The sequence below is a fragment of the Chenopodium album genome, chromosome 1 (assembly GCF_948465745.1).
Source record: "Chenopodium album chromosome 1, dcCheAlbu1.1, whole genome shotgun sequence".
NCBI lineage: Eukaryota > Viridiplantae > Streptophyta > Magnoliopsida > Caryophyllales > Amaranthaceae > Chenopodium > Chenopodium album.
The window spans coordinates 86,255,664-86,271,422 of record NC_137834.1 but is presented as its reverse complement, the minus strand read 5'-3'; the positions used below and the strand labels follow the sequence as shown (position 1 = coordinate 86,271,422).

Below are 15,759 nucleotides of genomic sequence, written 5' to 3'. Positions count from 1 at the left end.
GATTATAATCAGGTCGGGTCATTCTCGGGTTTAAGTCAGCTTCGGTTCAAGTCTATAATTTGCGGGTTATAATCAGGTTGGGTCATTCCCAAGTCGGGTCATTCTCGGATTCAAGTCGGGTTATGTTTTAAGTCAATAATTTGCTGGTTACAATCAGGTCTGGTCATTCCCAAGTCATGTCATATTTGGGTTCAACTAGCTATAAATAGATAATTATCATTTTTATCAAGCCAATTATTTCCTTTGACTATAATATGTATGACAATATACTAAGGATCTATAGTCTATAATTTAGGAAGATAATTATTTCCTTTGACCATACAACAAATTCATACTATATTTAACTCTTAAATTTGAGGATGATGCTCCTTTCTTTTGCTGGCCTAGATTGACTTGGTCTCCCTAGACAAAATACTTTGATCAGTAATAATAAGGTGGTCTAAATTGCATTTAAGGTGATTTGAAATCAGGTCAGGAACAATTTGGGTTGAATTTTGGTCGGGTCAATAACAAGTCGTATTAATTTCAAGTCAGGTTAGTAACACATCAGGTTGAATTTTTGGGTCGGGTCAATAATAATTCGGGTTGAATTTGGGTTAGGTCAATAACAAGTCGGGTTGATTTCGAATCGGGTTTGTAACATGTTGAGTTAAATTCGGGTCGAGTTCGGAACGGGTCGGGTTGAATTCAGGTCAGGTTACAAGTCGGGTTAAATTTGGGTTTTGACGAGTTAAAACAGGTTAGGGTCAATTTCTTTTCAAGTCGGGTTTGGTGCAAGTTAATTAAATTGGCCGTTGTAAATCGGTAAATCGGTGCAAGTTGTAAATCATTAAATTGGTTGTTTAACAGAAAATTGGATGGTTCCACACACCCAATTGGACTCCCGTAGGGTATTAAGGACCATGGTAAACATTTCGCCAATTTTTATTTTCGGGCAAAAAAAAAGTCAAAAGATTCCAAAATTGAAGACAAATATATCCACGGTTTTTTGAGAAATTTTGGAGGTTTCGGGGCCCAGTGTAGAAAAGTCTTGATATTTTAGGGGATACATCTCGGGGTCATATAATGCCGTTTGGAACCATATATGATCATTATATGTAGTCATAATTGTTCGTAGTATGCTTGAGTTAATGAAATCCATGCAAGTGATAAACCGGTATATTGGCCGTTTAAAGGCAAATTGGACGGTTTCACCAATCCAATTGGACTCCCGGAGGGTATTAGGGACCATGGTAAAAATTTCGACAATTTTTAATTCCGGGCGAAAAAAGTCAAAAAATTCCAAAATTGAAGACTAATATCCACTTTTTTGAGAAATTTTGGAGGTTTCGGGCCCGGTGTCGAAAAGTCTTGAAATTCCAGGGGATACAACTCGGGGTCATATAATGCAGTTTGGAACCATTTATGATCATTATTTGTCGTCATAAATGTTCGTGGTAGACTTGAGTTGATGAAATTGGTGCAAGTTGTAAACTGGTAAATTGGTCGTTTAAAAGCAAATTAGATGGTTCCACCCACCCAATGAGACTCCCTGACGGTATTAGTGGTCATGGGAAACATTTCGGAAGTTATTATATCTAGGCGAAAAAAAGTCAAAAATTTCAAAATTGAAGGCTAATATCCATGTTTTTTAAGAAATTTTGGAAGATTCGGGGCCCGGTGTCGAAAAGTCTTGAAATTTGGAACCATTTATGATCATTATATGTTGTCATAAGTGTTCGTAGTATGCTTGATTTAATGAAATCCGTGCAAGTTGTAAACCGTTAAATTGGACGTTTAAATGCAAATTAATTGGACTTTTGGAGGGTATTAATTAGGGACCATGGTAAATATTTCAGCAAATTTTATTTTTGGCGAAAAAATTCAAAAAATTCCAAAATTTGAAGACTAATATCCACGCTTTTTTTTTTTTATAATTTTGAAGGATTCGGGGTCCGGTGTCGAAAAGTCTTGAAATTCTAGGGGATACATTTCAGGGTCATATAATGCCGTTTGGAATCATATATGATCATTATTTGTTGTCATAAATGTTCGTGGTAGGCTTGAATTAATGAAATCAGTGCAAGTTGTAAACCGGTAAAGTGGCCATTAAAATGCAAATTGGAGAGTTCAACCTACCGAATTGGACTTCCCTAGGGTATTATGGATCATGGTAAAAATTTGGCAATTTTTATTTCTAGGGAAAAAAAGGCAAAAAATTCCAAAATTGAATGCTTATATCCACGCTTTTTGAGAAATTTTGGAGGTTTCGGGGCATGGTGTCAAAAAGCCTTGAGATTTTTGGGAATACATCTCGGGGTCATATAATGATGTTTGGAACCATATATGATCAATATATGTTGTCATAAATGTTCGTGGTAAGCTTGATTTAATGAAATCTATGCAAGTTATAAACCGGTAAATAGGCCCTTTAAAGACAAATTGGATGGTTCCACCCACTAGATTGGACTCGCGAAGGGTATTAAGGACCGTGGTAAAAAATTCGGCAATTATTATTTTCGGGCGAAAAAAGTCTATAAATTCAAAAAATAAAGGCTAATATCCACGCTTTTTGAGAAATTTTGGAGGTTTCGGGGCCCAGTATTGAAAAGCCTTGAGATTTTAAGGAATACATCTCGAGATCATATAATGTCGTTTGGAACCATAGATCATTATTTGTTGTCATAAATGTTTGAGGTAGGCTTTAGTTAATGAAATCGGTGCAAAATGTAAACCGGTAAATTGGTCGTTTAAAGGTAAATTGGATGGTTCCACCCACCCAATTAGACTAGCGGAGGGTATTAAGGACCATGGTAAATATTTCTGCAATTTTTATTTTTTGGCGAAAAAAGTCAAAATTTTCCAAAATTGAAGGCTAATTGTCCACGCTTTTTGAGAAATTTTGGAGGTTTTGGGCTCAATGTCGCAAAGTCTTGGGATTTTAGGGGATACATGTGAGGGTCATAAAATTTCGTTTGGAACCATATATGATCATTATATGTTGTCATAAATGTTTGTGGTAGGCTTGAGTTAATGAAATCCGTGCAAATTGTAAACCGACAAATTGGTCGTTTAAAGGCAGTTTAAAGGCAAATTGAATGGTTCCACCCACCTAATTGGACTCCCGGAGGGTATTAGGGACCATGGTAAAATTTTTGGCAATTTTTGTTTCCGGACGAAAAAAATCAATAAATTCCAAAATTGAAGGCTAATATCCACGTTTTTTGAGAAATTTCGAAGTTTTTGGGTCCGGTGTAGAAAAGTCTAGATATTTTAGAGGATACATCTCGGGGTCATATAATACCGTTTGGAACCATATATGATCATTATATGTTGTCGTAATTTTTTGTAGTAGGCTTGAGTGAATGAAATTCGTGCAAGTTGTAAACCGGTAAATTGGCCGTTTAAAGGCCAATTGGACGGTTCCACCAACCCAATTGGAGTCCAATTGGCCTCTTGGAGGGTATTAGGAACTACTGTAAACATTTCGGAAATTTTTACTCCCGGAAGAAAAAAAGTAAAAAAATTCCAAAATTAAAGGCATTTGCTTTTTGAGTAATTTTGGAGGATTCGGGGCCCGGGGTCGAAAATTCTTGAAATTATAAGGGATACATCTCGGGGTCATATAATGCCGTTTGGAACCATTTATGATCATTATTTTTTTTCATAAATGTTCGTGGTAGGTTTGAGTAAATGAAATCGGTTCAGGTTGTAAACCGGTAAATTGGTCGTTTAAAGGCAAATTGGATGGTTCCACCCACCCAATGGGACTCCCAGACGGTATTAGGGGTCATGGGAAACATTTCGGCAATTTTTATTTTAGGGCGAAAAATGTCAAAATTTTCAAAATTGAAGGCTAATATCCATGCTTTTTGAGAAATTTTGGAGGATTCGTAGCTCGGTGTCGAAAAGTATTGAAAATTTAGAAGATATATCTCGGGGTCATATAAAACCGTTTGAAACCATTTATGATTATTATTTGTTGTCATAAATGTTCGTAGTATGCTTGAGTTAATGAAATCCGTGCAATTTGTAAACTGGTAAATTGGCTGTTATTGGCAAATTGGATAATTACACCCACCAATTTGGACACCCGGAGGGTATTAGGGAACATGGTAAACATTTTGGAAATTTTTAAATCCGGGCGAAAATAAGTCAAAAAATTCCAAAATTGAAGCCTAATATCAACGTTTTTCAAGAAATTTTGGAGGTTTTGATACCTAGTGTTGAAAAGCCTTATGATATGAAAGAATACATCTCGGGGTCATATAATGTCGTTTGGAACCATATATTATCATTATTTGTGGTCATAAATGTTCGTGGTAGGCTTGAGTTAATGAAATAGGTGCAAGTTAAAAAACGGTAAATTGGTCATTTAATGGCAAGTTGGATGGTTTCACACACGCAATTGGAATCCTGGAGGGTATTAGGGAACATGGTAAACATTTCGCCGATTTTTATTTACAGGCGAAAAAAAAAGTCAAAAAATTCCAAAATTAAAGTCTAATATCCACGGTTTTTGAGAAATTCAGAAGGTTTTGAGGCCTGGTGTCGAAAAAGCTTGATATTTTAGGGTATACATATCGGGATATATAACGTCGTTTGGAACCCTATATGATCATTATATGTTGTCATAAATATTCATGGTAGGCTTGAGTTAATAAAATCGATGAAGTTGTAAACCGGTAAATTGGTCGTTTAAAGGCAAATTGGATATTTCCACCCACCCAATTGGACTCCCTGAGGATATTAAGGACCATGGTAAACATTTCAGCAATTTTTATTTCCGTGCGAAAAAAAGTAAAAAAATTCCAAAATTGAAGGCTAATATCCACGTTTTTTTAAGAAATTTTGGAGGTTTTGGGGCCCGTTATCGAAAAGCCTTTAGATTATAGGGGATACATCTTGGGGTCATATAATGCCGTTTAGAACCATATATGATCATTATTTGTTGTCATAAATGTTTGTGGTAGACTCGAGTTAATGAAATCGGTGCAAGTTGTAAACTGGTAAATTGGTCATTTAAACGCAAATTGGATAGTTCCACCCACTCAATTGGATCCCGAAGGTTATTAGGGACTATGGTAAACATTTCGGAAATTTTTATTTCCGTGCAAAAAAATGTAAAAAATTTCCACGCTTTTTGAGAAATTTTGGAGGTTTTGGGGCCCGTTGACGAAAAGCCTTGAGATTTTAGGGGATAAATCTCGGGATCATATAATGCCGTTTGGAACCATATAAACATTGTATGTTGTCATAAATTTTCGTGGTAGGCTTAAATTAGTGAAATCGGTGCAAGTTGTAAATTGGTAAATTGACCGTTTAAAGGCAAATTAGTTGGTTCCACCTACCCAATTGGATTGTCGGAGGGAATTAGAGATCATGGTAAACATATCGGCAATTTTAATTTTCGGGTGAAAAAAAAAGTCAAAAAATTCCAAAATTGAAGGTCAATATCCACGCTTTTTGAGAAATTTTGGAGGTTTCGGGTAGAGTTGTTAATTCGGGTAATCGGGTCGGGTTTGGGTTGGTAAGAGTGGGTCAGGTCAACTCGGGTCGGATCAATTCAGATTAATTCCATAACCAATGCGGGTCAGGTTTGGGTTGGGTCAGGCTTGAATCGAGTCACGTCGGGTCATACTTCTTAACGGGTTTGAGTCGAGTTAGATCGGGTTAATAATAGGTGGGGTTACATTCGGGTCGGGTGAACAATAGGTCGGGTTTAATTCGGGTTTTCACGGGTTAAAACGGGCTAGGATTTTTCTCGGGTTTGAGTAAGGTTCGGTTCAAGTCAATAATTTGCGAGTTATAATCAGGTCGAGTCATTCTCGGGTTTGAGTTGTTTTTGGATCAAGTTAATAATTTGCGGGTTATAATCAAGTCGGGTCATTCTCGGGTTCAAGGCAGGTTCGGTTCAAGTCAATAATTTGCGGGTTATAATCAAGTTGGGTCATTTCCAAGTCGGGTCATTCTCGGATTCAAGTCGGGTTATGTTCAAGTCAATAATTTGCAGGTTACAATCAGGTCGTGTTGTTTCCAAGTCAGGTCATTTTCGGAGTCAACTAACTATAAATAGATAATTATCATTTTTATCAAGCTAATTATTACCTTTGACTAGAATATATATGACAATGTACTAGGGAACTATATAATTATCTATAGTATACTATATTTAACTTTTAAATTTGAGGATGATGCTCCTTTCTTTTGCTGGCCTGGACCGATTTGGTCTCTCTAGACTAAATGCTTTGATCAACAATAATAAGGTGGTCTAAATTGCATTTAAGGTGATTTGAAATCGGGTCGGAAACAATCGGGTTGAGTCAATAACAAGTTGTGTTGATTTCGAGTTGGGTTAGTAATAGATCGGGTTGAATTTTTGGGTCGAGTTAGTAATAGGTCTGGTAAAACTCGGGTCGGGTCAATAATAAGTCGGGTTGAATTTGGGTCTAGTCAATAACAAGTCGGGTTGTAACAGGTTGGGTTAAATTCGGGTGGGTTAGGAACGGGTTGGGTTGAATTCAGGTCAGGTTAGTAACAAGTCGGGTTAAATTTGGGTTTTGACGGGTTAAAACGGGTTTGGGTCAATTTCGGTTCAAGTCGAGTTCGGTTGAGGTCAATAATTTACGGGTTACATTCGGACCGGGTCATCTCCAGGTCAATTCATGTAATCATGTTCGGGTACGGGTCTCACATACTCGGGTCAACTCGAGTCTAGGGTTGGTTTCAGGTCGGGTTTGAGTCACCATTTTTTCGGGTTCAGATGGGTCGGTTAATAATCGGGTTTGAGTTGGTAATTCGGGTCGGGTCAACTTTTGACAGCGATACATTTAGAATTAGAATAATTTATACTTGTATAGTTGTATTTTGTATTGAAACCACATTACTCTGCTAGTCCGCTGGTACATGAAGACATGATTTGCTTGGTTAGATTATTAGAAGTCAGCGGCCTTAAAGAAGATAATACAAATTAAATTCATAGGCAACAAAGTTTCTTGTATATATCTTTCGTATTTCTTGCAATACAATGTCTCAACTTTATTTGTCTATATTAATTATTCTTACATAAACATAGTCCTAATTATGATACATAATCAGGTAAATTTGTATCATATATCCGGGGTTCAATTCGAAACCCTTCAAAGAACTCTCGGAACATAGATTATGTATGTACAAATGAAATCGTAGTTATTAATGTCTAATTATGTGAACCAGGTTTTCCCGGGTTAGTTTTTGGCGTTGGTGGTTTCTTTATATTGAGCTTCCGCGTTGTTTTCTTCTTATATGCCTCAACCTACGCAATCACACAAACAATAAAACCATTAAAATACGCTCGTTGTATATGATCTATATTAATATATACATACACCAAGCAAAATTTGGTGAAGTTGGTGGAGAACTCACCTTGTGACTTTATGGTCACAAGTTTGAGCCCCACTAACTACAAAATGCAGACTTACATTGTGAGTAGTCGAATACGAATAAGAGTCGGGGGAGGAGCTGATGATGAGCTTGTTGGGAGTTCTAGGAGAAAAACTTGTATAAAGTTCAGGTTGAGAATAATTCCGCTTGAATTTTCCATCTGCATTTACGCTCAAACTCTTCATTTCCTCGGATTTCCTCATTATTATCTTTTTCCCAAATCCTATTTATAGTACGAGTAGATGTTTTAATGTATGATATCTCCTTTTAGAGTTGGAATATAACTAACTGATAGATTTAATGAATATGGTTTAATTTGGAACGTTTATATAATGGATTTAATGGGGAGTTTAGTTTGGTCAGTGAATCTACGCGTTGAAAGTTTCTCAATGTTAAAGTTTGACTAATCTTGTCGTACTAGGAAAAGTCAAAGGTTGACTATATATATACTAGTAGCTACTTGCTCGACTTTGGTATGTGAAATGGGAGGTTTTTTTTACTTTTCAAGTCTACCAACTCTTTAGATTACTTGAATTTTATGAACAGTCAAATGAATATTTTCATCTTAATTGTTTTTATTGATCAATTTGATTTCTGATTCACATTGATTTGTGCTTATTAAAATCGATGTTTAATATACAGTCTTGGGTTAATTAGAGTAAACATTTTAAAATTATGATGTCTAAAGCAAATATGATCAGGTTCAACTTTGATCTCTTAATTAAAGTTGTCTAATGAGATTAGAGTTAATGTTTGTCAATATTAGCTGCCTTATAAAACAAAATGTGTATTTGATATACACTTTTATTTTTAACCTGCGTATTTTATAAACATTGTGTTTTTGTGTTAGTTTAGGCCGATATGAGCTTGACAAATTAAACATGCCTATCTACAAAAACATGTATGTATCAAACACTACATCAAATGCATTAGAATTCGAAATTCCAAAAATGGATCGGAGTAGCTTATAACCAACTAATTAACAGTTCAATATGAAAATAACTACAACTCTACGAGTACTATCAACGTTCTAACTTCTAAGCAAGCTAGCTTACTATCAACGTGATAACTAGTAAGGTAGCAATTGATATTTATATGCCGAATTTCGCAGTTTCGTACTTTCACAAACGTCACCTAGCAGTGTAATCCCCATGATCAGAAATATCTAATGGCAGATAGAACGAAGATATCTTTTTGGGCATGTTGGATCATATTGAAATTTGCCTCCTTCTGCAAATAGGAGTCAAAATGATTGGTATTATTATCAATACAACAAATGAAGTATATACAAACTAATGTTTCCTTTTTAAATTACAATTAATATTTGGATCCAGACAATGTCTTGATCATGTCATTACAAAAAATTTGTTGTAAAGGTCCTTTTATAAAAATGTGGCATAAAACGTTATTTATCACACTTAGGTTGTGACGAGGGTCCTTTAACCAAATTCCGCATTGACTTTTTTTTTTCCCAACCAAAAAAACGTTAGGTGCCTTGTATGTGTCCATTTAAAATCCATTATCCCCTCTAATTTCTTCATCATTAACATCAGTGTGAAGCCTATTTTGTGAAATAAATCATCGATCAAACTCAAATTCCAGTCCCTCACATGAAGATCGAAGGCAATTGAAGACAAATCGAGCCATGCCACGGGGTAAAGGGGGAAAAGGGATTTTAAGTGTGCACATGACTTTTTTTGTTCAGAAAAAAGAAGTTAATGGTCGGAATCCGGTCAAGCACCCTCGCCATAACCAAAATGCGATAAAATGACCTTTTGTTTTAGTTTTTTTTTTAATTATTTTTAAAAGGATCTTTACAACAAAAAGACCTACTTAAAAGGATCTTTCTCACAAGTTTTCCTTATATTTTACATATTGTTTTATATTCATACGAAAATAAATATATATCTAAGCCACCGTGACTACATCAATAGTACCATTGATTGGGAGAGTATTGATGTTTGTTGGTGATAATTAGGTTACGATTCTCTATCTTTTTGATGATTTTGATAAAAACACCTGTTTGGGTCCAAGTTACTTCAATTGAGCCAGTCCACAAATGATTCAATTACAAGCCCAAAGGAGGTTCAACGAACTCTCCCAACTCCCAAGCATGTCAAATCAGTCAAAGCACGCCCAGTCAATGTGGCAAGCCCACTTGGCTTAAAGGCCCATTCAAGCTAAATGAGTAAGGTATAAAAGCCTTAGTTCTCTCTCTCTACATTCATTTTCTCTCTCTCTCTACATTAATTCACATTAAGCCTCAAACAATTAATTCTCTTACATACTCCCTCCGTTTTTAAATACTTGCTCTATTTCTCCATGCACGAGTTTTAGGAGAAAGTAATATAATATGGAGATAGTGGGGTTGGTAAAAGAATAAAAAATTGTAGAAAACAAAAGTAGTGGAGAGAATTGGAGGAAAGAGAATATATGTTGAGTCCACTAGGTGAAAGAAATTAATTAATTATTGTAAATACTTTCCAAATAAGGAAAAATGGAGCAAGTATTTAAAAACGGCCGCAAATAGAAAGTGGAGCAAGTATTTAAAAACAGAGGGAGTAACTTTCTTTGTAGTGATTTCGACATCGTAGGGGCCTTCCTTAGTACATCCCCCGAGGCCAGTTTATGTGTATTTGATGTGCGGGAAACCCTCGTCCCAGTCATCACTTAGGCCGAGTATAATCTTCGGTCCACAGGAAAGGTATGGTCCTGACAAAGGACCCATTGTTTACACCCCCACCATTTTGTATTTTTTGGTGGTAAAATTTGAATTGAATACTCTCTTTTGAAAATTTAACTTTAATCTTTGCAATTTGCTCATCACTGGATATAGAGTAGGAATCATCGTTGCAAGAAGATGAGATGCCGCTATTATTTTCATCCATAGCCTTGTTGATGTATTTATCTGCTTCACATATCAAAAATAAAAGGTCAAATTTTTGACTTCAACTTCTTGACCAAAACTTGTAACCAAAAATTAGTTTCTTGAAGTTAATGCCAAGGTTACAGCGTAATCACTTAATGTACCTTGAGGTTTCAACGTGGAAGTTTGAAAAGAGAGAGGTATATATTGGAAAAGTGAATACCACAAGGTTACTTTTGACCTTTTATTTTTGATATGTGAAGATCAAATTACTACCGCAAATTAAAAAAGTTGTGAATTACTACCGCAATAAATTTTAAAATGTTGTGATTACTACCAAACCTCCATTAAACCCAACTATGACGTCATTATATCCCTTGATTATTATTCATCAATAGGTAGAGTATTTATACAAAACCTATGCTCATAAGATAGGAAACAATCTTCCTAAAAGATATACATCTAACCATAAACCCTAAAGATATATTCTCAAAATAATATCTTAACATAAATATTCTAATTAAATATATTATTCTCTTAAATGATATCTACGGAAAATATATCACACATATATTTTCCGATATCTCTAACACCAACCAACTTTTATATCATGATTGTAATTGATTGAGGAGCGGTAGGTTTTCTATTAACTAATTAATTGGCAATGCTAGCCAAATGCGTTTAGTTCATTTTTGTAAAGGAAACGCAAAACAAGCAAACAATAACTCATACTATGTCGAATAGGGTCTTTAGGTAACGGTTTTGCCCTAAAAATAAAAAATGAATGAACTTCATTCCAAGCCTAGCTAGGTGTACAACAGTTATGTGATTAAATTTCACTCCGAAGCAAAAGGCTAACTAAGTATTAGACCTCATTTTTAAACATTAGTAGGATTTTAGGGTTGCATATATCATTATATAAGGTTCAAACAGTGATATTAAACTTATATAATAAGCAAGTCATTATTATTTGGTGAACACTGCATATATAAAACTGGATAAACATTTCTACACAACTAATGAATAGGATAAAAAATCCGAAATTCCAAATGGCTTACACCCAATAAATATAGCTTAAGGGATTAATTGATCTCAACATTCTACACCAATATTAAACCTTAAGAGTCCAACTAACATGCTTAGCTAGCTTACTATCAACATGATGAATAGTAAGGTAGCATCTGAAATTAAGTAATTTACCGAGTTTCATAACATACTCACAAATGTAATTCTGCAATGAGAGATGGTTACAAATTACTCCATATATATATAACGTATCTAATCAAATGGAGTTAAGAAAATCGTTCACAAAATCTTGTTGGCCATCTTGGCTTACATTGAAATTTGGCTCCGTCTGCAAATAGAATGAAATATGATATGTTATCAATAGCTCAATAAAGAATAAGCATATGGGTCGTCAATGATAAAGATCTTGCTAATGAGCCCCGGGGCGTTGAATAAAGATTTAAAATATTGCCTAAAATGGTATTAATTTAGGAAAGCATGACAAAATCACACGTCGATCGATGTAATTAATGTTCATTTTAATTTAATCTTTCTACTTTTAGCTAGCTTATCCAACGCCCCTGGGACGTTTGTTAGCTTTTGCATTTGAATATATATAGGCAAAAGGATATTACCACTAACGAAAATTGTTAAATTTCGAAACAATATGAAATGGGCCTGGGCAACCCGAACAAAGAGGAGGAGAATTTGATCCGCAAACTAAGCTTTGGAGCTTCCACACTAAAACCAATTGGCAATAGTAGAAGTAAAACACACACACACACACAACCCATACTTGGTGCGAATTAATTCCACTGAGATTCGAACCCGTGACTTTTGTGTCACGCTGGCTCCGATACCATGTTAGAGGACCAATTCAACCAAAAGCTTAAGCTGATGGTTGAGGCCCAGGAATATGTTTTATACTCTATCATAGGCATTAATTGGTCAAAACCCTACGTTGTCATATTTTGGACATTTATTTTGAAACAGAGTGAGTTATAATTACTCGGTACTGTATTACTACAGTACTCCATGAATGGACAAAAATGAAAATTTGATCGTTGCAAGTTCCAAAAACAATGTAAGGAAAACAGAGATTTTGCAAGCTCGGAACAAGTTTAGGGCTCAGTTGTCGGTTACTCCATAAAAGTTTTCTAGTACTCCGTACACTATAATTTCTAGTTGACCAAATGTGTTAATATAATACGCATTTATTTAAATTTTTAGGAAGATAAACTAACATACCTGAGCCACCATAGTTACATTAAAAGTTGAACCACCATTGAGTGGAATAGCATTGTAGTTGGTGATACTTAGGTTACGATTCTCTATCTCTTGGATGATTTTCACCATAACACCATTTTTTATCTCTTGGTTGAAAAAATTGAATAAGACGCTCCCTTTCACAAATCTAACTGTAAGCTCTCGGGTTTGTTCATCTTGAGATATAGGATATGGATCGTCGTTGCAATAAGATGAGATGGTGTCATCGTCGTCGTTGCAAGAAGATGAGATGTTGTCATCATTGTTGCAAGAAGATGAGATGTTGTCATCATTGTTGCAAGAAGATGAGATGTTGTCGTCGTTGTTGTTGCAAGAAGATGAGATGTTGTCGTCATTGTTGCAAGAAGATGAGATGCCATTTGCGTCCATATTGTTAATATTTGTTTATCTGCTTCACATATCAAATTAATTACACAGTTAAAATTTTTAACTTCAAGTGACCAAAAAGTAAATTGATTCTGGTTTTTTCGTTGAATTTTTGTTTTTAGATGGCATGTAGAGAAATACAAAAGTTTACGCAACAACACACAACAATATATACGCAGTAATATACATTGAAAACTCGCTTTATAAATTTAATTGAAGAAAGTATAGACTTAAACTTTAAAAGCATATTAGATTAGATTCCGTGCCATGCACGGTGATCTTTATAAATAGTTATATATTATTGATTGAGAAATATTATAATCATAAATTAGTCAAGAAATAATAAAAGTTTGTGATATGTTAATTTGATATTTGCAATTTTAATTGTAGCTTCCAATACACAACTAAAACAAAGTAGGCAAAAAATCTAAGTAATATTTTTTTGGTATATATTGCCCAATTTTTTTTTAGAAAAATTTATGAATAAATCTTTTATTTTAAATATAATAATTATTATGTGGCAATAAAATATGTACAAAAAAAAATGATTTTTGTAAATGATTTGTTTCTTTAATTAAAATATTTTTTAAAAAAAATGAAAAAAAAAAAACTAAGGACACACTAGGAGATGACACGTTTTTTCGCTAGTGTGTCTTTTAGTATATAGTATTGATTTTTTTTTAGAAAAATTTATGAATAAATCTTTTATTTTAAATATAATAATTATTATGTGGCAATATGGATTATGTACAAAAAAAAATAATATTTTTGTAAATGATTTGTTTCTTTAATTAAAATATTTTTTAAAATAAATAACTAAGGACACACCAGAAGATGACACATGTCATCGCTAGCGTGCCTTTTAGTATATAGTATTGATGATTCGTATATATTGTATGGTGAGATGTCTCATTCTAACCATTTATTTAGTTTAATCCTGACCCATCTATTCCTACCACGCACCAATCATAATAGTTTTCTAATAATCATTTTATTAACTTATCTTCCTTCCTTTCAAAAAAATTAGAAAAAAAAATGAAAAAAAAAAGGTTATCTTCCTTTTCTTCAAGGCTATCAAAGTACCTTGATTTTGTCTTTCCATTGACAAACTTTGATTTTCTCTAGCTGTTAAAAAAAAAATTCATCAATGAATCTATTTCATCTCCTTTAACCATAAAATTAAGAAAAGATTTTAACAAAAAAAAAAAAGGGTTAATTCACTGGTAAACCTAATGCTCTAATTTTTTAATTTCTTTGATGGAGAAGTTCAATAATGAACCTAGTACACATGTTTTATGTTTATATCTATACTATAGTCTATAGATATACAAAAAAAGAGCGAGGTTCATTAATGAATTGATCATTGATACCTGCAATGATACATGTCTATACGTACTATGGATTGAAGAAAGGAGTATCATTAGTGAAAAAAGTCCATTTATTTATCCATACTATGGAGAAAGAAGGTTCATAGGTGAACCTAATTTTGTCCATTTGTACTACACAAAGAAGAGGCTTGCTCATTAATGATTGATACTAGGTTATTATAGGCGTACTATAAAGAAATTAAAAGAGATTCATTGATGAATCAAATGCTTGTTTATCTCTACTGTACGATAAAAGAACATGTTCAATAATGAAAAATGGCTTAATTATAAATAGGGCATGGTATCTATTTATTATACTAAGAAGATATGTTGCATTTAAAAAAAAAAAAAAAAAAAAAAACTTTGCGTATATTACTGACTCGATAAAGAGAGAGAGAGAAAGAGAGAGACTTACAATATTAGTGTTGTGTAATCAGGAGAAAGGGAGATAGAACACAACAGTGAAGAACCTCCTGAAAATAGTAGCAAAATTCTATGATTTATATAACTCTATGTTCTTTAGATCTAATCACTAATATTAAAATGCGCCAAATAATATAGTATAATATCTTATTATTACAACCATATACTCTTATATATACGATGTAGATCGAGTACGTAATTATCAAGGCATTCATTAGATTATTACCGGGTTAGGCCACCAGCACATGCATGCATATTACTGTTACGTAAAAAGTGTATAATTAAATTAAAATTGACCTTATCCTATATGACTACTTTTTTTTTTTTTTTTTTTTTGACAAATCCTATATGACTACTTATTATTAAATGGTTTGAGTAATTTTTTTTTGTTTTTGAAGATTTTGATTTGTAAGACATACGTAAAAGTAGCTAATACGAAGTATAATGATATATTGATTTAGTGAACTCGACAATTTTAATACTTTTCAATAATATGCGTACAAAATAAATGAATAGATAATCCCTACACTAGTTCAATTCGACCAGAGTATTGATAATGTTTCTAATAAATATCTAGGACTTTTGAACAGTAAGATTTAGGATAGATCTTGATTGATTGATGTCCTATCAATTGGCCTAAGTTATGTTGGAAATAATATTTAACCAATTTGTATTCCATCAATAGTATAGCGATTTGTTTGATAGATAGAGCTAGTTGGCAAACTAGCTACAAGACCAAAATAAAATTAAATGGCCATATAATCACGCACACCGATATTATCTTTGGTAAGTGCTGTAACGTAGTACTCCGTAAAATGTTATTTTTGTTTTTGTATCGTTGTGTCTTCTTTCGCTTTATCTCTAAAGATATTAATATTATTTTGAAATTTCATTTTAAAACATTATAATAAGTTAATAATAATGTTGAACGACAGGTTGTATATATACTTGACTTCATTGGACGCATTATATATTAATAATAAATTTGCTAAGTATATACGGAGTAATTTTTGCCATGCTACTAGCAAACAACATATATTCAAA

The 15,759-nt window shown here is 33.6% G+C and overlaps 1 protein-coding gene across 1 annotated transcript; it reads right to left on the bottom strand.

The window, feature by feature from the left end:
* Positions 1-11,310: 11,310 nt before the first annotated feature.
* On the bottom strand, positions 11,311-15,226 carry LOC145624534 (uncharacterized). The gene is made up of 3 exons (XM_081677588.1): positions 14,708-15,226; positions 12,521-12,947; positions 11,311-11,621 (listed from the first exon to the last, which is right to left on the bottom strand). The coding sequence occupies exons 2-3, from the start codon at positions 12,926-12,928 to the stop codon at positions 11,550-11,552; spliced, it is 480 nt and encodes a 159-aa protein (XP_081533714.1). The 5' UTR covers positions 12,929-12,947; positions 14,708-15,226; the 3' UTR covers positions 11,311-11,549.
* Between the last annotated feature and the right edge of the window lie 533 nt (positions 15,227-15,759).